General features: G+C 32.2%; 3 protein-coding genes across 15 annotated transcripts; 1 reads left to right on the forward strand and 2 right to left on the reverse strand.

Annotated features, from left to right (window-relative positions):
- Nucleotides 1–5,076: 5,076 nt before the first annotated feature.
- On the reverse strand, nt 5,077–12,099 carry LOC108343743 (polynucleotide 5'-hydroxyl-kinase NOL9). 10 transcript variants are annotated; one of them, XM_052867283.1, is made up of 14 exons: nt 11,991–12,099; nt 11,432–11,552; nt 10,571–10,704; nt 10,153–10,202; nt 9,818–9,872; nt 8,155–8,423; nt 8,032–8,065; nt 7,284–7,453; nt 6,964–7,147; nt 6,673–6,853; nt 6,346–6,445; nt 5,705–5,781; nt 5,263–5,364; nt 5,077–5,120 (listed from the first exon to the last, which is right to left on the reverse strand). In XM_052867283.1, exons 6-13 carry the CDS (start codon nt 8,411–8,413, stop codon nt 5,311–5,313), a joined length of 1,059 nt encoding a protein of 352 aa, XP_052723243.1. In that variant the 5' UTR covers nt 8,414–8,423; nt 9,818–9,872; nt 10,153–10,202; nt 10,571–10,704; nt 11,432–11,552; nt 11,991–12,099; the 3' UTR covers nt 5,077–5,120; nt 5,263–5,310. The 10 variants fall into 10 exon arrangements, with proteins under 10 accessions (XP_052723243.1, XP_052723239.1, XP_052723240.1 ...); XM_052867279.1 differs by having other exon boundaries at nt 5,654–5,781; XM_052867280.1 differs by adding an exon at nt 9,605–9,665 and having other exon boundaries at nt 5,113–5,364; nt 5,654–5,781.
- A 102-nt stretch (nt 12,100–12,201) lies between these two features.
- Nucleotides 12,202–16,793, forward strand: LOC108344969 (uncharacterized). Its single transcript, XM_017583514.2, has 16 exons — nt 12,202–12,446; nt 12,518–12,630; nt 13,371–13,479; nt 13,588–13,652; nt 13,759–13,797; nt 14,020–14,116; nt 14,228–14,324; nt 14,452–14,515; nt 14,588–14,664; nt 14,753–14,831; nt 15,207–15,283; nt 15,366–15,450; nt 15,529–15,597; nt 15,686–15,753; nt 15,822–15,870; nt 16,050–16,793. The coding sequence occupies exons 1-16, from the start codon at nt 12,380–12,382 to the stop codon at nt 16,428–16,430; spliced, it is 1,536 nt and encodes a 511-aa protein (XP_017439003.1). The 5' UTR covers nt 12,202–12,379; the 3' UTR covers nt 16,431–16,793.
- Nucleotides 16,794–17,488: 695 nt separating this feature from the next.
- LOC108344656 (mitogen-activated protein kinase kinase 3) lies at nt 17,489–21,483 on the reverse strand. Of its 4 annotated transcripts, none has more exons than XM_017583096.2 (9): nt 21,120–21,483; nt 20,740–20,997; nt 20,216–20,434; nt 19,987–20,124; nt 19,674–19,841; nt 19,185–19,298; nt 18,787–18,894; nt 18,320–18,411; nt 17,489–18,040 (listed from the first exon to the last, which is right to left on the reverse strand). In XM_017583096.2, exons 1-9 carry the CDS (start codon nt 21,219–21,221, stop codon nt 17,680–17,682), a joined length of 1,560 nt encoding a protein of 519 aa, XP_017438585.1. In that variant the 5' UTR covers nt 21,222–21,483; the 3' UTR covers nt 17,489–17,679. The 4 variants fall into 4 exon arrangements, with proteins under 4 accessions (XP_017438585.1, XP_017438584.1, XP_017438587.1 ...); XM_017583095.2 differs by having other exon boundaries at nt 17,489–18,043; XM_017583098.2 differs by having other exon boundaries at nt 17,489–18,043; nt 20,740–20,978; nt 21,120–21,482.
- Nucleotides 21,484–22,754: the final 1,271 nt, after the last annotated feature.

Genomic DNA, 22,754 nt, shown 5'->3' on the forward strand with positions numbered 1-22,754 from the left:
CTCTCTGTTTGATAAGTCGCGTAGCGAATGTAGTCGCTTTGTGACTGTTGCTAGCCTGGAAAATTAGTCAAATTAATTCGAATAGCGAATTAGGGACGCTATGCGAGGGTTTAGGGACTGATAATGTGTATTCGAATTTTAGTTTAGCATAACGCACAAACATGGTGCCCTATGCGAATTTTAGTTGTCCTCTTGTCAGGAAAATTCGTCCAGCGCATCAAGGGTGGTGCGCTATGCGAATTTTAGCTGAAAAACACTCCCCTCGTCAGGAAAATTCGCTCAGCGTACCAAGGGTGGTGCGCTATGCGAATTTTAGCTTGAAGTGTTGAATACTCTAAACTGTTTAAGTTTAAAATTCTGTCTTCATATTTGGATGACTGTAATTCCGTACTTAATTGCAAGTCATACTCTAGCTGTTCTCTTTATTTGGATGTTGACGCCTATATTATATGATTGTGGTTATTATATATTTGGGATGTCACACCTAACCAAGTAAAATAATCATAAAAAAGTAAATTTTTATATTTATATAAAAATGAAATATAGTTTAAAATATTACGATTAGCTACAAATTTAATTGGTGAATTTATTATATTTTATTTGCCAAAGCCATCCAAATGCATGGAGAATCTTCCAATTTGTATTATTTCTACTTGAACAGAAAGAACTGATTATATTAATTGATTATATAACATAATTGAGTATAATTTATATTTTGTAACAATTACTAACAGTTTATTATATTTATAATGGGTTAAATATGTTTTTCGTCCCTTAAGTATCACACGTTTTTTGTTTTAGTCCCTACTCAAAACTTTGATGGTTTTTAGGCCTTATAGTTTTGAAACTCTGAGTTTTAGTCCTTCAAATTGAACGGTGTTAAGTTTTAGTAGAGGTGGCAAACGACGTTGCCACGCGAAATACCAGCTGCCCTCTTCTCTTTCTGCCACGTTCTTGATTGAAATCAAATTAACAATTAGGGTTCTTAATTGGGCAATTAGGGTTCTTAATTGGGGCAAAGTTAATTATGGTTCTTAATTGAGGCAAAGTAAATTTTTTCAATTGGAGAAAATTTCACGAGCACCGGAACGACCACCACAAGGAAACCTCGTTTCATCAAACGCCACATTTGAGCTGGGCTTCTTTTCTCCTGGCGAAAAAAGTGGAGGGAAATATATGGGGATTTGGTATCACGACTTGAAACAACAAACAGTGGTGTGAGTTGCCAACAGAGAAGATCCTGTTGCCGATTCCAGTGGAGTTTTTCGAATTGCGGAGGATGGAAATCTGGTGGTAGAAGATGCATTCAAAAGTCGCTGGTCTTATGAACTTGGCCACGTCCTCAAACAGAACACTGCAGCTCCTAGATTCGGGGAATCTAGTACTAATACAAGATGACTCTGAAACGACACACCTGTGGCAAAGCTTTCAAATCCCAACGGACACTTTCTCTTCTTCTTCTAATTTCCTTTTCAACTTGTTGTTCTTCAGATGTTGGGAAAATGATATTGAAAAGAACACCAACTCCAACCTTCAGTGTACCCAAGTTCTTTGCCCCCAGCTGCAGCCACGAAGAAGAACCCAACTTCTTCAAATCTCATTTATAAAAGATGACGAAGTGCTCTTGACTTAATCTCAGTTCAACACTTAAACATCCAACGTGGTAGAGAGTGAACAAAGCAAATCAGTGATCACGTGGCATCGCCGTTTGCCACATCCACTAAAACTTAACACCGTCCAATTTTAAGGACTAATAGTCAGAGTTTCAAAACAATAAGGACTAAAAACCATCAAAGTTCTGAGTAGGGACTAAAAACAAAATCGTCTGATACTTAAGGGACTAAAAACATATTTAATCCATTTATAATTAGTAATAAAGGTGTCATTTTAATTATTATTCAGTGTACATAGTTTGTTATTCGATCTCCATAAATATAATTTATTTTATTGTTTTTTATTTTGTAAGAAAACTATCTACAATAAATAATAATTATCGTTGAATGCTATGTAATTACAATACTATACACTTACTAAAAATATATACTTTTATATCAATTTTTTTAATTTTCATATAAATTTTAGTAATTTTTTATTTTAATAATTGTTATAACATTTAATTTTGAAATACTTTTACTTTTATTTTCATTAGTTATAAAAGAAAATACTACACATAAATATTGTAACATCCTATTTTTTTAATATTTAAAGAAAACTTTGTATCAAAACGCATATAAAACTATTTACATTAAAACTGATTAATATTAAAATAATTGAATTTTATTATTTTTAAATTATTATTATTTTTAAAATATTATTTTTATAAATTTTTACAATTGATCAAGATACATAATGATTATTCAATAATCATTAATTATTAATTAATGAAAAATAAAGAGAAGAACTTAATTTGCAGAAAAAACATTAATAATATGGCAATAAAAAATCAAATACATTTAATATATAGTTAATGTAAGTAATTTATTTATTTCTTAAATAAATAGATAATTTCTCTCTCTATCAATATCTATTATATATTATGTATGGATCAAATTTTATTCCATTTCTGATCAACATAGTGAATTGTAGAAAAAAAAAGGCAACAATGAAATTTACTTTGAATGTACTGATGATTTTCATCGTGTCTTTGTTTTTGTTTCAAAACTCAAATGGTTTTGATCTTATCTCTAAAAATTGCAAGGAGGCCTCAAAGAGAGACCCAGAAATAATTAAGTATGATTTCTGTGTTACATGCCTTGAAGAAGCTTCTTCTAAGTTACATCCACCACCCACCAACCTTGAAGATCTTGTGGACATTTTAATTACACTTTCCACGAACAATGCAACCAATGTGCTTTCCATTATTTCAGAGCTCTCGAAGGACAAAAGTTTGGATAAATCGACAATTATGACCTTACAAGAATGTTCTCGTTTGTACCAGGCTAGCGTACTTATATTAGACATGATTCTAGCTTCTTTGAAGTCCAAGGTATTTGATGATGTTAGTTTCACTTTGGGTGAAATAGGTACTTCTTCTGAAGTCTGTAACGAAGATTTAAGTGCTAAGTGGAGAGGTGGAATATCTCCTTTATCAAAGGAATACCAAATCTTCTTCCAACTCATTTGGATATCTCGTCTTTTTGTCAATATTATAACAAAAACTTAAAATGTCTTATTCAATAGTAGTATAATAATAAAGATTAAATATGTATTTGGTCCTTTAACTTTCAGCGAAAATTGAAAATAGTCTATTTCAAAACTTTGACCTAATTTAGTCTACAAACATTAGAAATGTATGAATTTAGTTCTTTTAACTAAATATTGTTAAGTTTATTTGAAATTTAAAATGTGTTTCAAGATAGCATTTAAGTTTTTTATATTGTTTGACATATTTTTACTTTAATGTTAACTAAACTTAACAAAATTTGATTAAAAAGACTAGATTGGTCAAATGTTTCAAACAAAAATTAATTCTAAATTTTACTGAAAGTGAGTAAAATCATATTTAACCTCAATAATAATACACTGAATAATAAAGCATGTTAATTTAATTTTAAGTTGGAATGATTATTGGGATTGAAATTATGCTTTGTGAAGTATTTCTTATGGCACAAAAGCATTGTGAACTATTAAAGTTCTTCTTTTTGTAATTTTACCCCCAAAATATTATTTTATTTGATTTTTTTTTGTGGTACTCTCAATTTAAGACTGAGATAATTTATCTGGTAATCACAGTGATATTAATTCTAAAGTTTAAATTTTTTCTAATTAGTTCCTAAAAAAAATAAGTAAGTTTTGGTTTAGACGTTTTTTATATAAATTTTATTTTCCTTTTTGTGCCCCAAAATTGACAATTGTTACTTTTGTTAGGCTATACTAATTAATATTTGTTTGAAATGAAAAGTTAAGACTAAGTTTATTAAATATGTAAAATATAACTACGGCTCTTGAAATTTGTACAGTAAATATCATTCATTTGCATATTATTTAAAAAATAACTGTACATCTCACATGTTAACATATCAGTTTTTTTTATACATCAAATAGAATTAATTAATAATATTAAAATTATAATTAAATATACTTTTAATTTTTAATTTATTTTTAAAATAAATGTATATTTATTTTTTCATTGTACTTTATAAAAAGAATATAAAATATCCTACTTAACAAATAATATGTAAAATATTTTTCATGAGACAGACAAAATTTTACACTAACTATAATATAACCTTGATATTTTTTGTAAAAGGTATTTTTGCACGACTTTAATAAAGTTTTTGGTAAAAAAACATGTACAAATTTAATTTAAGAATGATGGGATGTACCTAGGACTAATACATCTACACAATTATCTTGTGAATGAATTTTGTGTTGACCTAATTTAGAATATAATTATCTTCCCGCACCATATACATTTTAGCATACTACTATTTCACATTTATGGATATAATTAATAAATATTTAAATTATTTTCAAATTCAAAAATATATTTTGAATTATACATTGCAATGAAGAATATTATTCATTTATTTTAATCATAATAAAATTTTAAAAGTCAAATAATTCATAGTTACTTTATTTAATATTAATGACTAATTTGTCAATTTAAATAATTTATTAATTATTTATTTCTGTCCAGTTCAATAACGTAGACAATTTGATATTATTTATTATTATTTTAATTTCATTTAGTTAATTTTTATAAAAAAATTTACTAAAAGAAATAAATATAATATTATCAAGTATTCAATATTTTAAAAAATGATAATTATATAAATTTTAAATTAAAACAATATAACTTATTGTTCGAAATTATTTATACTAAAATCATTTAATATTAAAATAGTCTAATCTCATTATTTTTAAATCAATGTCACTCCTAAAATGTTAATTTTCTAGATTTTTATAATTGACCAGAATACATCATGATTATTCAATAATTATTACTTAATAATTAATAAAAAATAAAGAAAAGAACTTAATTTGCAGAAAAAACATTAATAATTTGATAATAAAATTTAGAATTCCACGCAGAGAACAGTTGCCAGAGTTAACTATCACAATTAATCGACCATGAAAAAAAAATACTAAAATCTCAAACTCCAAGAGAAATAATCATCCTGCAAGCAATCGAGTATAATTTCAATGCTAAATATCCACAAATGTACATCTACTGTGTATAAATATAAATAACAGTAAACAAAATTGTATATAGCAAATAAGGAAAAATGATAATATAAGTAAAACTATAATGGCTATTACCCTGCTAATATGCTTCTGAAATGATTCTCTTTGCTAACACATGAATAACTAGTTTATAGCCAAAGTATTTGCTGACATGTATGGTGAGATGCATCCCTGAACCTGAAAATAAGTCATTTTTTGTATAAGAAGAAACATACATTTCTTAATCATGAATTCCAGTCAGAAATAATAATAATTATTATCGTGTTAAATATCTGTTCGTCTATTAGCTGCCATCAGCAATAAAGAATAAACCTACTAATATAAATAACTGAACACATTCTAGCAACTAGTAGAAAAGGCTGAGACAACAGAAAGAAAGCAGATTGAATGAACTTCAACATATTATCTTTCATTTCTGTAATATTATGTTAAGAAGAAAGAAAAAACATGTAAAACAATATCTTGCCTGCAACAAACAAGAGGGAATTTGAATATAACCCTGTAGCAAGAGGTTGACCTTTTCCAAGGAACTATGTGGCACAGGAGTAATGACATAGAGCACACCTTTTACTGTGTCAATGCCCCTCACAATCCCTGAAACATAAGAAATCAAGATGTGTTAAAAAATGAATTGCTTAGAATTATCAAAATGCATAACTACTCAACTAGAACAATAGCCTTTTTGATTTGTGACAGTCATATTCTTGTTTTATTCTCTCTCTTCAACATCTTTGGAAGCATGATAGCCTAGATAGGTAGAGATCTCTCCAGATATACTACAGTTTATGTCATTGCAAAGCTGAGACAGTGGTAAACTTCTCACAACCAATAGACAGATATACAAGATAAGCTAACTCACAAATGTACATTTAGTTCACAATACTTTTGTCTTACAAAATTTGAAATTGGTTAAGTTCAATAATACCATTTCTTTCAAATAGCATTACCATTTTGTTTACGAGGCATTTGATGTTTTCAAGACTTGTAAAACATAGAATGGGCATTTTCAGGTAGTTTGCTTTACTATTGCAACCTTATATTAGCTTTTTAATCTAAAAATTCAATGCTGCAGAAGTATTTCAGTAAAAAATTATCCTCGGTTTCAGAACAGAACATAATGAAACACTTCAAATTCAGGAAGTTAGTCAAATGACGTACCAAGGCCAAAACACCAAGGTAAATTTTCAGGTCCTTCAGAATCAACAGCTAAGCCAACAATAGTAGCATTCAAACTGAAGAATATTTCAGAGCTTGGGACCTACAAAAATACCGGTAGATCATTAAAATTAAAAAAAAAATAAAAAATGGACCGAATGCATCAAAAACCAAACTCATTAAGGGCAACTCATTCACAAGACTCCACTGTTGTGGTGCCTGTGAAGGTTTAGATATGCAACTTTAACTTCTAAATCATAAAGTAACAACCACACTGAGGTGTGGTATGATTCATAATCAGAACAGGTACCAAGCAAAACTTAAGCCAACCTCACAATGAAGATGCCTAATCTTTATGCTTGCAATGGGAACTTCATAAGGACAGTGAGAGGCCAAGGCATGTGCAAGTTCATTCATAGTAGAAATATTTGAATCACTAGAAAAGCACTGTCTGAAATAAGCCATTATTCGTAAATCACGTAGGGGACGGGCATCCTTCTGAAAAAGTACCCTGGGGAACAAATAAGGATATTATATGTTACTTAAAGCATAAAAATGGTAATTAAAAGACCAAACTAGCAGCTGCAATTGATAACAACTTTCAATCAGATTTGAACTTACGATCTATTTAATGAATCCTGACGAGCTGAATTTATCTCAATTAGGTTCATTGTTCCATCATGTTCTTCATCTAACCAGAATTCTCCAGCAGGTAGATTCTTATTTTCACTGGATGTGCTTATCTTAACTACATGTGTTGGAGAAATATAATTCAACATGTCCACTAATACATCATAACCAACACCTGAAATGCCAGAGAAACCATGGAACAAAGTACCATAATAGAGTACATATCACTACAATTCTAGGAGAGAAATAGTTTCGAGTACAAATGCAGGATTAACAAGAATCAGACTAACAGCTGAAAAAAGTGAGCTTACCTTTCACCCAGCCAGGAGTATTCACAATAAGAGGCAACTTGATATTACAAGGATTTTCTCCTTTCACAGAGATGCCATACTCCTTTTGGTAATAATCATAAATGGCAAAGACATAACTTAAGTATGTTGATGGATCTCTTTTACAAGAAACGTCACCAAAGAAAAGACACCTGTTACACAAAAAATGACAGATAGCCAGCAAGTCCATCACATGTTTAATCATGGAATACCCAAATTGGCTGACAAATACAGGGTTGAACACAGATCCAAGGCACAAAATATGTCATCCAACTCTGTTTACAAAAAATTTCACAACAATCAGAAATGACCCCAATCACAACCACTCCATTCCCTAAAAAGAGACAGAGAATAATGCCTAGGACCCTAGACTTTTACAGCTTCATATGAAAAAGGAACAACCATGTACAGGACAAAATCATATGAAAAATGTCAATGTATAATATTTTTTCTATTTTTGTATGACAGAGAGATCTGTTGTCAAGATCGGTTCTACTTAATCCAGAAGCATGAAATACACATCGGTAGCAATCATCTTGACATAACTGACAATCGGAGAATACAACATGCCAAAACTTTACACACTCCAATTGACATGAATACTGAATAGATGTTAAATGCTGTCACAAATCAGCAGCCTTGTCAAATGTTTCAAAGATTCAAAGTAACATAACAAAAATTAAAAAAACAGTTTCAGCTCCCAAATTATTGAGATGAGATAGCATCATACCTCTCTGGTGTTTTCAGGCATGGAACTGTCAAATCTAAAATAATTAAAAAAAAATGAATAATTTTGAAATAAATTGTAAAATACTTTTTTTGCAAAAATTAAGATAGGGAATCACCAACCAACCTGGAGTTACTTTGTGAACAATGGTTAGTGATAGAAAAGCAGGAGTAAACTCAGGTTGGCCAACATCAGTATCCAGATAAGCTACTTTGGTGTATTTGTGCAAGAGGATATTTAGGAGATAGCGGGAAAAGGTCGTCTTCCCACAATTTTTGGCACCACATATAAAAACAATAGGAGGTGTTGAACTGCAAGAAATGGATTCTGCAGCCTCAGACCATTGTTCCGGAATGTATATGTCCTGTGAAGTAGAAGAATCCATCTCTTTCTCTCTGTAAAATTGTAAGACAGCTTTTATTGATTAGGCAGTTTCTTTTTTGCCCGTGAGACATGCAAATTTCCAAATGGCACAATCTCAAAACTAGTTTTAAAACCAACATTTCTCCTAAAAAAAATTTACAACACTTTCTTCTCCAAAATTAGTTTTAAAAGAAATACGAGTGAAATATGGCATGAATTGATTTTTTTAGACAAGATTCAATCCCAAAAGTGGTTTTAAAATAACTTCACAAAATCGCCAACAAAACTAATTTTAAATCAAATTCACATTTCAAACTCTCTGATATCAAAACAGATGCTCAATATGAAACTAAGAATCAGATGACTTGCAAAATATCTAGCTGTCCAGGTTAAAACTACATGGAATTAGGGCATTTGGTAGAAGAAAAGGTTGTTCAAAGGAATTGTTTTTTCATATTTTTTATTCGATTCAACCAAAAATTAAATTAACAAGTCACTGCACATCCAACTAGAGACCTTACAAGCATCGATACTTATTCCAAATCTTAACAAAAAATATAAAAAAGAAACCTATGAAACCAAAACGAACCTCTATTCAATATTCACAAAAGGGCTAAGCTAAGTGTTGACACATGGTGATTTATGAAACTGACTGCCAAGACAAATAAAAAAAACCAAGAAAGCTCTATGCAACAAGTCTTTCGGTAGTTGCAAGGCTAATCTAAATTCTTAGGGATGGGTAAAGTAAATTGTATTGCACTGAACTATAAAAATTTATAGTTAATTATAAACTAGTTCAAAAAAACTGCACTGAACTAAACAATAGTTTAGAGTAACTGAACTGAACTATTTTTTAGTTCATCTATACTGCAGTACAGTTCAATTAACTAAAAACAATTTCACTGAAATGTAAACCAACATATCTTAATGCAATGGGGAAGTTGTATTTAGGTGCTGCAACCTACATAAGAGCTTAGACAATTTCTGAAACTTCAGTAACACTTTATGTTCATAGACCGTGAAGGGACATTCAATCAAACTCTAAAGTTACCCAGGTTGTTGAAGAACTACCACCTAAAGTAAAAGTCAAAATACACCCATATGATCAGAAACCTAACTGGAAGGAAAAATAGCAACTAGCTAGAACAAGGCAAACTTCACTATACATTCTAATTAACTTTTCCATTTTATGTCAAGGATATAAGCTAACTACAGTATAGCTGAAGCTGCACTGGTTGAAACCTTCTCTGTTCAATTATCATCCCAATGCATATCTAATTCAAAAAGAAGAAAGTCCAACTTTCAGGGCAAGCTGTAGCTTCTTTAACATGTATTATCATGATATATGGTAATAAAAGAATGCTAAAGTCAAAAAGAAAAACAAAAAACTTAAACAACAAATCAACGAGTATGAAGGCAACAATACCACTTGGTCAAGGAGTGGAGCAAGAACACCTGTGATGCCCACCAAGCATGCAGTACTACAACGAAAATAAACACAATCAATCACTCGCTTAAGAATCCAGGACACAGAACCTAGATGGAAACTTTTGACAAATTCCTTTCATTAGTAGAAGGAGGGACTATGATCTGAAATTACAGTCCACAACTGCAATGTCAACACAATGTTATGGTTTTAGATACCTCTGTAACTGCAATTTTGCTGCATAAGCCATATTTTACTGCAATTTCTGTAATCAAAGCATAACACTGAAACTTCAATTTAAAATAACGGAACGGATTATGAATATATTAAATTACTTGAGATTTGAAGATCCAATTAACGGAAGCAAGCGAACAAGAGCATTAGTCTGAAAAGCAGATTATAGAAGCACATAAGAGATACCCACATGGTTTTATTAAACACTATGATATAAGACAAACTTTAACAGAACAAAGTAAGAATCTTATCAAGAAAGATTAGTTTTGCTAAGGAACATAAGGAAGATATACAGAGTTGCCTAGTTAGCTATGATGATCCATACCATGATGGCTAGTCAACATCATACTATAAACAGCTGTGATGTAATTCCAAGATCAGTGTTTCAATAATAATGTTATTTGAAAATCAGTGACCCTAAATTGCCTCCTCCCATGCTACAAAGAAAATAGTTTAACAAGTAGAAACCAATAATTACATCTGCATCTGCCAGTAAAATTTGAAAAATAGAGTATAAACCTCTCTTTGTGGGGTTTCTCCACTGAAGGAAGACACAGCAACTCCGGTCAATGCAGTGGCAATTATGGAACCAACAAGTCCAACTTCAGCCCATAAAAGCCAACCCTTCTGAAGATTGAAAGGCTCCCTCAAATCTGTAACAATGTTTTTACCATTGAATTGGAAAAGCATTAGTGCCTAACATGTTTTAATTCTTCTAAATAGAAGCCAATTGCAAACTAAACTATGGATTAAAAAGAGATTTAAACCAACATGATGCAACAAAACTGAAATCCAGCAAGCTCATCAAGTCACAAACTGGTTTGTATTGGTAGCAGTGAACCTCGTTAAATTAATAATACTTTAATAAGCCTTAAGGTTCGATGCCAATCATTAATATAAGCCTTATTATTCTCACTAATAAGCTTACAAATCTTACAGTCATTAACCTCAAAGGGATTGCGGTGAGTGAGTCAACTTTTGCTGTATATATTTTTGCGTTTTGACCAAGAAGATCATTCCATAACTCATTGATGAACTTGATCGATAACATGCTACAAACTATGAAATCATATCAAATGCTTTGAACTCAGATGAAACCCATGAAGGAATTGAAAGGCATTGTGACTTTGAGAGTGGGAACATGACAAGTGAATGCAACGAATACTAAATAAGAGGGGATAATGAGATTGGAGTGATTGACATTTATGATATATATGGTCCCCCTCGTAATCCAACAGCAACAAAACCTGATCAAAGTTCTGCCACTTATCTGTAAGTTCCATGATCATCCGAGATGAATACAAAGTGCATTGCTTTCTAATTTTATTTATTCCTTTTGAAAGAGAAAGCGAAAAACATTCGTCTCTTAGAGTAATATACCTTTGCTTCTATTTCTGGATGGGTGTTTTCAGAACCTTCGACGATAGTAGTAGAACCTTCAGTTGGGCGACGGCAGAGTGCGGAAAAGCCTTCGGAGAGCCTTCGACGACGGCAACAGCGACTTGAGAAAGAAATGTAACGAGAGGTAAGAGGTTAGGAGAAAATGGGAGAAAACTGTGATTGACAAAGACCTAAACCACAGTTAACAATTAACTGTGTTAACTGTACAACAAGTTCTTCAGTGTTTTTAAACTGAACTATTAAACAGTATAATTGGTTTTTAGTAAAATTAGTTTAAGTTTTAAGTATAAAACAAACTAAGTTTTTAAGTAAAGTGTGCCCAGTCCTATAAATTCTAAACACAAGATGATTCACGAAAATCACAAAGTTTACATCAAAATCACTTTTTGCATAATCTTAAGTTGTTCCATTGAGAAGAAATAAAAACAAAATGAGTTTCACCAAATTTTAAAATTAATTAACGCATAAGAGAGTCAAATCAATCCCGAATAGTAAATGTGCATCACAGGGAAAATCAGTTAAAAAAAAAAAAACTAACCTCAATCGGAGGAGCAACGTCAGCCACAAAGGTTGAGGGAGGAAGAAGGACTGGGCAGAGAAGAAAAAATTAGGGCAAAATTAAAAAACCTAAAAGCAATTCAGATATTTGGTATACGGAACAGGAGTGTAGTTAAAAAATAGGTGGGTGCAGGAAGCAATAAGGGAATTAGGGAGCCCAACCCAACATTTCTTTGTTATTTTATTTAAAGTTCCGAAAATGAATTGAAGTTTGTTCCCGCGAATGTTCCCTCTCATTCATGGCGCCCAAACTCTACCATCAAATATAGTTCTTCTTCTTCCCTCCTTTTTCCTTCTCTCCCAAACCCAAATCAAATCCCTAATCCCTAATCTCTTTCTTCTTCAGTTATTCGTCTTCTTCCTCTCTCAATGGCCATGGACGCTCGAAGCTCTAACTCTCTCTTCACTCACATCGCCTCCAGAGAACTCTTCCGAGGTTTTTCTCTCTCGAACTCAGTTTTCACTGGAAAACTCTCACGTTTTCTCACTCTCTTTCTATGTCCGCAGTTCGAAAACGACCGCGTATGGAAGGATTTGTCTCCGCCTTCAACGAAACCGGATACGTCGCCGTACAGCACAATGCCGAAGACACCATTCCCCTCTCTCTCTCCTTCGGCAAGGTACTCTCGCTAATGAGCCTTCCACTTTCAGTCTATATTTCGCTTCTTTCAATGTTTTGTATAAGTGTTTGCGACCGCGGTTTTTGCCACGTCGTCACAGTTTCTTGAAGCAACTTCGTCACCAGATGCTTTGGTCTGTGATTTATTACGACGTTGACTGCAGTATCAAGGTTTCTGAAGTCATTGCGATTGTGATTGCGGATGTTCCAGTTGCATTTGTCTGAATTTTATTACTGTTTTGAATGTGTTGTGTGTCTGTTCGGATTGACATTTGAAGATTTGAATTCATCTTTTGGATGTGAAAAAAATGGAAGATATTCGAAGAAACTTCTCTTTGAGTGTGAAACATGGATTCGTGTTGATTTAAACGGACACGAAACCAAATATGTACTTAAGGAATCGTGGCGACATCATGTGCATATATACGCAATTTATTAGGAATTTGATTGTCTGTTTAGGTTTTTAAAGTCACAGTGATTGCCATTGATGCGTTCATCCGCAGTTTGTTGGGAGTGACTGCTGTGTTAGGGTTTTTGGAGTCATTTCAACCTCTATCCTGGTTGCACGGGCTTCATTTGTCTTCAATTTACTAGAATTGAGTGCGCTGTTGAGGTTTTAGAAATCACTGTGATTGTAATTGCAGCTCCATTGGCTTCATTTGTTTGCAATTTTCTACAATATCAAACGTTGTGATGAAACTGCAAATATAACCTGGGCTCCTTGTTTATTTTGTCTCGCAGACTACGAAATTTGCACACATTCTTGCTGTGTCTGATGAAGACGGTTATGTTAGCTTGTTTGATACTCGTCGCAAATGCCCTCTTACCTCAAACTTTGAAGAAAACAGAGGTATTTTTTCTTATTTCTTCTTTATTTGTTGAGTTATATGATGAAAAAAACATAGAAGCCGCAGAGTTTTGTGGTCGGTTGTGTGAAATTTTTTTCTTTTTAACTCAGAAGAAGAGAAGATCTGCGATTGGGTTTCGCATCAGAATGCTGTTTTTGATACTTGTTGGATTAAGGTACGTGCAATTCATATATCTTTTAATTCATTTAATACATTATTATTTGAGCTATTTGTTTTTAGTGTTTTGTGCATGACTTGATATGGTTTGTAATTATTTGCAGGAGGATATGCAGATTCTCACTGCGTCCGGTGATCAAACAGTAAGTCACTCTGGCATCCAGAGCAATGATTTGGACAGTTCTTCATAACAGATCTTGTTGACTAAATTTAGATCAAATTAAGTATATATAGATGTTGATTTAATCATACCGAGTTAGAATTGAATAAATTTTGGTGATCATTGTGTAAACGGATATAATATTTAAATAGCAGTTTTTCTTCAAGATGGTTTTGGGTTGAATGTTCTTATTGTATGTTTACAGATAAAATTATGGGATGTTCAAGAACAAAAGTGTCTTGGAGTGTTGATCGGGCACACGGGAAGTGTGAAATCTATGTGTCCCCATCCAACTAATGCAGGTGATGTTTCGTTTTACCTGCATCATGGGTTTATGCTTGAACTACGGATTTTTTTTAATAACTGTACAGTAATTTGTTAGCTGTTAATATTCATTTTTTTCAAACTTTCAGATATTATTGTCTCTGGTTCTAGAGATGGATCCTTTCGTATTTGGGACTTGAGATGCAAGTCCACTGCTAAGGGTAGACGGGGAGAAGTTAGCATATGGTAAGTGACTCTTTTCTTTTTAATTTGAAAAACTAATGAAATTACTGGTTTCTTGATAGTTTAGTTATTGGTCCTTAACGAACTTTATATTTTATTTAAAACTAATTTGTTATCATTTGATTGCTAGTTCAATGGGTGGCGTCAACGGAGCACATGTTTCATCTCAAACACGACGAACAAGAAGGGGAAAGGTTAGTTTGTGAGGGATCTAGGTTTCTTTGTATTTTGCAAACTAAACTTTTCTAACAATTCCTAATGGTCAGGCCGCTTCCATGAGCATTACGTCTGTTCTTTGTCTCAAGGACCAGGTTTCCGTAGCAAGTGCTGGAGCAGTGGATAGGTTAGTTGGAAAATTCATATTGAACATTTAATTTTCCACTGTTTTTACGTGAATGGATAGGTTTGACTAACGAATTGATTTATTTCAGCGTGTTGAAGTTTTGGGATACTAGAAATTTGAAAAATAGTGTTACTCAGACGTGTCCATGTCCTCAGTCAATTGAAAAGGTTGGTTGGAACTTTGCTCTAAAGGGAAAATATATTTTTCTTATACTTTCTGTGAGTAACCAATTAACGGTGTTGGATAAATTGGATCATGATTCTTGAGTGGATTACCTTATTTATCATAATTATATTGTGTTTAGGATTACTTTATTTATCATGTACTCGTATCAATTTATTCTTAATTCTCAAGTTGGTTGGGAAAAGATTATAGCCTCAACTTAGAATAATCATTACAGCACCCTTAAAGTTAAAATGTAAATGTGGTAGGAAATGTCAGGTGCATTATGCCTTTCATGTCATTAGAACAATTTTATATATTGGAAAACTTAAATGATATTGTCTAGAGTTTCATGACAGTCTTGTTCGTTGTCATTTCAGCAAAGTTTGCACGGAATATCTAGTTTGTCCCAAGATGAAAGTGGACTTTTTCTTTCGGCTTCCTGCATGGATAACCGGTATCATCCTTTGATAGTGTGTATGTTTCTTTTTTCTAAGTTAAGAATATATAGCAAAATATAAAATCTATCGTTTTTGCAGAATTTATTTGTACAACACCCTTCAACTTGAAAAAGGGCCTGTAAAATCTTTTTCTGGGTGCCGAATTGAATCATTTTTTGTAAAGGTGAGAATTGCACTTGTCCAAATCTTCTTCATTCAGTTTCTGTCCTAACTCCTAACTGTATGATGTGTGCAATTTCAGTCTGCAATTAGCCCTGATGCGACAAACATTGTCAGTGGTTCTAGTGATGGAAACGCCTATGTTTGGAAGGTTTCATTCTTATAAATTACAATGATATATTAGGTTTGATGCATATGTTGCAGTTTGGATATAATTTCACTGAACTTTCAAAATTCAGGTTGACAAGCCTCTGGAAGATCCTACTATTTTGAAAACTCACGATGGTGAAGTTACAGCAGTTAACTGGTAATTTGGAAACCTGTTGTGGTTCTATTTCTCTTTAACATTAGTTTCTAACACTACTTATTTGACAGGTGTAGCTTCGAAATTGGCAAATTCGCAACTTGTTCTGATGACTTTACAGTAAGCGAATCCAACTGTTTTCTTATTAATTTAACTTGAAGTTTATTTGACTTTAATCCAGATATTGCATTTTATCTGCAATGTCTTTCAGTTTAGTTGTGTCTATTAACCCATTTGTTTAAAAAGACCTCAAATTGTTTCTTTCATCATTCCAATTTCCCTCAATATGCCATTTTCAGGTTCGGATATGGAATAAAAACAGTTACGTCTCTAGAACACAATGTGCATCTGCGGTTCGGAGAAGAGTAATGGCAATTCCTAGTACAGAGTGCAAAATCCTTTTAAATAATGGCAAAAGGTACTCTAAAACAGACGAAGATGCTTTCTTACCCGATCATAAACTACATCCAATTTCCTCACCCACTCCAATCACACCACCTAAAGTGAACTTATCTGAAGGCCACACGAACCAACTTTCCTCCTCAGGATTTGATCCTAATGCAGCTTCTCAAAAAACTCCTGAATCTGCTTTGAAGAGCCCCTCATCTGTATTGAATCCTCCATCCTCTTTAAAAAGAACTATCCGAGACTACTTTTCAGCATCTCCAAGAACCTTGTAGGCTTGTTAAACAACGGAATTCTGTGATCAAGTAAAAGGCATTTGCACATATGGTTTGCATGGGTGGCTTGTAATCTCTTAAGCCATGATCTAAGGAATATGTTATTGTATCCATAGGTTGTTTGAAATGTAAAGTGCGTCAAAGAATTCGTTATAGCAACAATATTTGTTTTATACCCCAAATTCAGATTAAGCTGGGGAGGAAGGGCAAAAGGATGAAAACATGAAAAGCTGGACAAATGTCTGCTTATTTGCGAGAGAATTAAACAAATGGAGTGTGTTTGTATTATACTTGATTTACATATGAAACCTGACTATTAGGTTTTACCCAATACAATGCAAAAAAGTGATGCTGATTCAAATACCTACTTTGATGTGAATTAGACAACAAACTCCATAAGTGAGGTAGCTGTGTTTCGAATGGATGTATGGTATCATTACCATCTTCAAAAATGTTGGTTTTACTGCTAGCACGCACTCAAGGCAAGCCAGTCTTGTTTCTAGTTATTAAGAAAAGCGAGGAGCATTTATTCTCAACGTGTACACTCATTCTTAATAAAATTTCATTTAATGTATGTTGTTAATGATATGATTAGAAAAAAATTGGTAATTATCCACAAACTTCAATAATTTTGACAGTTTTAGAAATTTAAGGAATGTTTTCAAAAATTGAAAAAGTTAATAAGGATTTGAATTTGACCTTTATTTTAAGAAAAACTTCAATAAAATTAAGATCATCCCGTATTTTATATTTTAGGGATTTTATATAGCACATATTAGTCTGTTAATCTAATTTGGAGGAATATTAAATACTTGATTAAAAATATGGTATTCAAAAATCTGTGGTTCATTGATTTAAAATGACATCCTCATAAAAAATTACGATGCTAGAATAAAAAAAATTACCTTATATTATAAAGACTAAAGTAATGGTTTAAAATTTTATCAAATAAAAATGTGTTTTTTCAGTCATAATAATAAATATTTTATACACGAAAACATCGCATAACTAAGTAAATCATTCTACTAAAACTACTTTTAAAAAAGGTAGAGAGGAAGTTCTACATTAGCGGAAACACGAGAACACATTACATTTAAACGAATTCATATCACTATCAACAATTTTTCAGAACATAGATACAAGAAAATTTGTATACTTTACACGTGAGAGAACACGATTCTCTGAAAACCAAGACACTTCGTGTGATGCGTGTTAAATTCTGAGTAACACAGCACAACTTAATATAACATTACTGATTAATGTATAGCTCTTGTTTCACAATGGAATAGCATCCTATAAGACCTGTTGGTTCCACTAAGAATTGTTCATGAAATGTGCCCATTCTTTTGGTAGCAATATCAATTCCAAGATCCTTGAAGTTTGGCAACCCCTCTACTTGAATGCCATCTCCACATATGAGGAACTGGTTTCCAATTATAAAAGATCCTGAAACTCTGATTGCCACTCCATCTTCACCATGAGCACGGCATTGAAGCTTCTCAACAACATGCACCAACTTTTCAGGAGGCCACTCACCAACCAGTGTGGCTCTAATACTTGATAGAGATGTAAAGATGTTACTTGGACCACAATGTTGTTTTCCAGAGAAACTACTAAAAGTACAAGTATAATGTTGTTAGTGGTTAAGGTTTTGAAAAACCTTGGAACCAAGTTTATAAAATGTCATCATCCATTTCTTTTAATATTCTAAATCATTTTCATATGCATAACATAGGCAAGTTAATACAAACTGCTACTCTTACAGCAGCAAGTTGCTTTCATGCAAATATTCTGTTTTTTTTTTTTTTTCAATCATGGTAAAAGGAGAGTAAAGTGTTACAAGTAACATTTTCTTGATGCACAAATAAAACATAGAAGACAGTACACACCTGAAAATCGAGCTTTCACTGTATAAGTTTCTTGTATGTTGCCACAGATCATCAGGTCCATCAAATAGCAAGTAGTAATGTATTGTCAACATCTGGAGAGGAAAAATGCAAAGTGAAAAATTGCAGCATCTCTAATTCTCTAAAATGTTGACATAAACAGTGAACACGGCAAGAACAATATCCATGCAAAACAAGCAAATGAGTTTCTAATTTTTCTTCATTGGTAATTCAAACGAATGCTTGAGAGAAAAAAAAAAGCTTGTCATTTCATTTAGACAGTTTGCAAGAAGGCCTAAACTGAGCATTGGAAACTTTACTCATATTATCATTAAGCAACCTGTGAAAGCAAAAACTTCTTCACACTAAATAATGGCCACTCATTGTTTTATGTTTTTTACTCACAACAATGGAATCAAATAAGCATGCCAGTTTAAATAATCTAAAGATAGAAATTGGCAGCCACTTACGTCTGCCAAGTCCTTCATTCTTTGTGTAGGATCGAATACGCTTCGAACAAATCCGGCTAAATCTACCTTGTCATTCTCATACTTTTTGATAAAAGGGTGCAAAAGCAGCTGCATTAGGACAACACAGAATCATCAACTTCAAGCATAACAATATATCCAATGAAGTGTCTCAAGATAAGATTGACTTGGTAAGCTGTATAACATTCTCAAGAAAACAATCTACTCTGCACAAGGAAAATATGCAAATTTCATAGAGTAAAAAAAATGCATGATCACCAACATATTTGTGTTTTAGGTGAAGTGTTACAAAACATTCAGCATCAACAGCCACAAAATTGCATAGCACAAATGCTAGACAATATGGTTAATAACATTAATGTTTATCTCATTTCTCTCACCTGCTCTGCTGTTGGCCTAGTGTCTGGATCCTTTTGCAGGCAAGCATCAACAAAGGAGCAGAATTCTGGTGAAAACTTGTTTTTTGATGGTGATGGTGATGGATCATCCAGAATCTGTCACAAAATTAAGTACAATTAATTGCAGCGAGAAGAAATACATGCATGAAATCAGAGTACTGAAACGGAATGGCCATTCATACAGGGTTAGGACATATTTCTTTATCATTGATTACATTGTATGCCTTACAACTCATGGTATGAATCATCACATTTGTCCCAAATCTATTGCATTATTACAAAGCTAAATTATATACACTTTGTTTCCTTTTGAGTGATTAATGTCATTATCTCAGGTGACAAGCTTTTACACAAGTGATAAGAAAAAGACATGAAAATAAAATGGCAATCGAAGATATTCTTCTCAGACAAACATTTACGTTCAATCAAACAAAAGAAAACAAATAACTTCAGTATGTATTGCACACACACCTGCAACATAAGATTGACAGGGCCTTCATTAGCTGTATATGGGAATTCTCCAGTCCCACACTCTAAAAGAGCAAGCCCAAGGCTCCAAATATCAGCCGGATAAGAATAGCTTTCATTTCGAATCCTCTCAGGTGACATGTATGTAACAGTTCCAACAAAAGTAGCACACTGCAAAGGAGCAATTTTCCTTTTTATGAACATGAACTTCACAACACGGTTGTAATAACAACCAGACAATGAAATTATTGACATTGAAAACAATTTTATGGAAGCAATACATGACAACATACTGAGACAGATAGAATATACTAACCATTGCCACTGAATTCTCTAAGCCGGCACTAATACCAAAGTCGGTAATTTTTGGCTCTCCTTTCAAATTTACTAATAGATTGGCAGGCTTTATGTCTCTGTGAACAAGATGTCTTACTCCATGCAGATAGCTTAGACCCTTCCAAAAGATAAAAGGTCAAGAGTCACATATCCTAGTGTTTTCTGAAAGCAAAAACTGAAAACCACAAATACAAGATTGTTTTCCTTACATGTAGTAGCTTCTGAAACATGAAGGATAGAATAGGTTCTGGTATCCTTCTATGCATTCTCAAGATGTCTGCAAGTGATCCTCCATCCATATACTCCAAAGCTATGCTTATCTGCCCGGAATCTGGGGTGTAAAATGCTCCGTGAAATTCTACAAGACCCTCATAACAAGGTGCTTCACACAATGTCCTTATCTCAGTAAGGAGCTGCTGCCTTTTCTCCTAATTGGCACAAACAATTACAGACATTAAGCAAACAGCTGATAACAACAACTATTGCCAAAACAAAGTGTCAACTGTTTTGAAAACAAAGATCAAGAGTGTACTATCCAACCCTGCATCAATATAATACCACATTTAGACAGCTGGATAACAGATGTATTGCTTACAACAATGCATGCTTTTTTAGCAATTGTAAAGAGAGTTCAATTTTCAAGCACAATCAGTGTAAAATTCTAAACAAGTAACCCACATGAGTTTTGCAGTGAAACACCACAAGAATCAATGGCAGGAATAATACTACCTACCTTCTCAAAGATATTGATCTTCTTCAATGCCAGAATCCTATGTGTCGGTATATGCATGGCTCTCTGCACAACACTACTGGCACCACTACCAATTGCTCCAAATATCCTCATTTCTTGGGAAGCACACTTATACGTTTTCTCACTGTGATCAGTTTCATCCAAAGACCTTGATGATGTGCACTTCTGCAACCCAAGTTCGTTGATATTGTAAACCCCATATGATCTACTCAACAAGTTCACTGTTCCACCATCCGAAAACTTCTCAATTGAACCAATCAACCAAAACCCAAAAACACAATAACCAAAAAAAGAACGAAATTAGACAAAACCATTGATACCCATTTCAATACAAACTGAACAGCAGTGAGAGAGAGGGTTACTGTGTAAGAATCACAGGGATCCAAGGTTGAACTTGACGAGAAACCCTTCTCGGCGTCGAATAAAGGTGCAAGCTTTTTCCTCAATTCCTCCAATCCAGACATTGTTTTGATGATTCACATGAAAAATTAAATTGAATGCGACCCTTTTGAGGTTTAATCTAAGGCGAAAAAATTAAAAGGGGTTTCAGTTCCAGCGTGCGATTTAAGGTTTTTGCGTGGGTTGTTGGGGTGGGAAGGAACACAATGTGTTCGTGAGATTCAAGGTAACAAAGCGGTGTGTTAGGAACGTCAGGGTACTCGAACCCGTGGATTTGTGTCTAACACACGAAAAATCAAATCTTGCATATACTAATTAGATTTCTTTCCCTCGCATGTGCTTTATTACAGTATTTATAGTATTCTGTTTCTTTATCTTGTGAAAGATTTAGTATTTATAACATTAATAAATATTTTTAGTTAATCAAAATTGAGATAAGTCCTGATACTTTTAGTTAAGAGAATTATTAAATAAGTTAATATCATGCATAATAATTGTAAATTATCTATGACTATTAATAAAAAAAGATTTCCTATTATAATTATTATGTATTTGCGGTTTTTAGTATTAATATATTATTTTGTTATCAATTATGTCTTTACCAATATATTTTACTTTATTATTTTATATTTTACATGTTGTAATTGTTTTTTAAGTTTACTTAATTATTTATAAATAAAAAATTGTTTATAATAAAATTATTAAAATATTTATTTTATAATTATTTTTTATGAATATACTTTCATAAAATTCAATGAAAAATTTATATTAATAATTACGATAAAAGTTATTTTTTTATTTGTTGCTATTATAAAAAAAAGGTGATCTTATAAACATTTTGAATTTTTCAATATATATAAATGTGTATGTGTTAAGATATACACTCACACCAAATTGGGATGACAGCAAGCAAAATCTCTGTCTTGATTTTGGACAGCTATAAAACTGTTCTGGAAACAAAACCCGTTTGATTCTATTATTTCGGAATTGCTTCCTGCACTTTCATGTTTTCTTTTTTTACCTCCATATTTATTTTTTACTTTAAATTTTAATTGTGTAATTCATAAATATTTTAAGAGTACACCATTTGAAATAAAAAATATTATATTTCAGATTATATATTCTAAAATATAATTTTTATAATATATATTGTAAAAGTTTAGAAAATAATATTTTTAATTCAATATTATGTTTCAAATAACAAAACTCTATTATTTTAATATTAAAGTACTAATATTTAAATATAATTTTATAAATGAGTTTTATTATTTAAAAATATCTAATCTTTTCATAAATCATTTATGTATTATTCTTTTACTTTTTTTTATAACTTTCTTCACCTTTTACTTTTTCTTTTTGAATATTAGAGATTATTAGAATTATTTTAGTAATGAGCTCTTCAATCATTTTTAATCAATTTCTTCTTTAGAATAAGTTGGATTTTAATCACTTTATTTTGTTTGTTTGTTCTTTTCTTTGCATATGAAATTTTTAGTTTTCGTGTGGTGTTCAAGTCTTTTTTTAAATTATTTATTGATTAGTGATCTTAATAGTGTAGCCTGATTCTGATTATGTTGTTCCTAGATGCAGAAAGAGCA

The sequence above is a fragment of the Vigna angularis genome, chromosome 8 (genome assembly GCF_016808095.1).
Source record: "Vigna angularis cultivar LongXiaoDou No.4 chromosome 8, ASM1680809v1, whole genome shotgun sequence".
Lineage (NCBI taxonomy): Eukaryota > Viridiplantae > Streptophyta > Magnoliopsida > Fabales > Fabaceae > Vigna > Vigna angularis.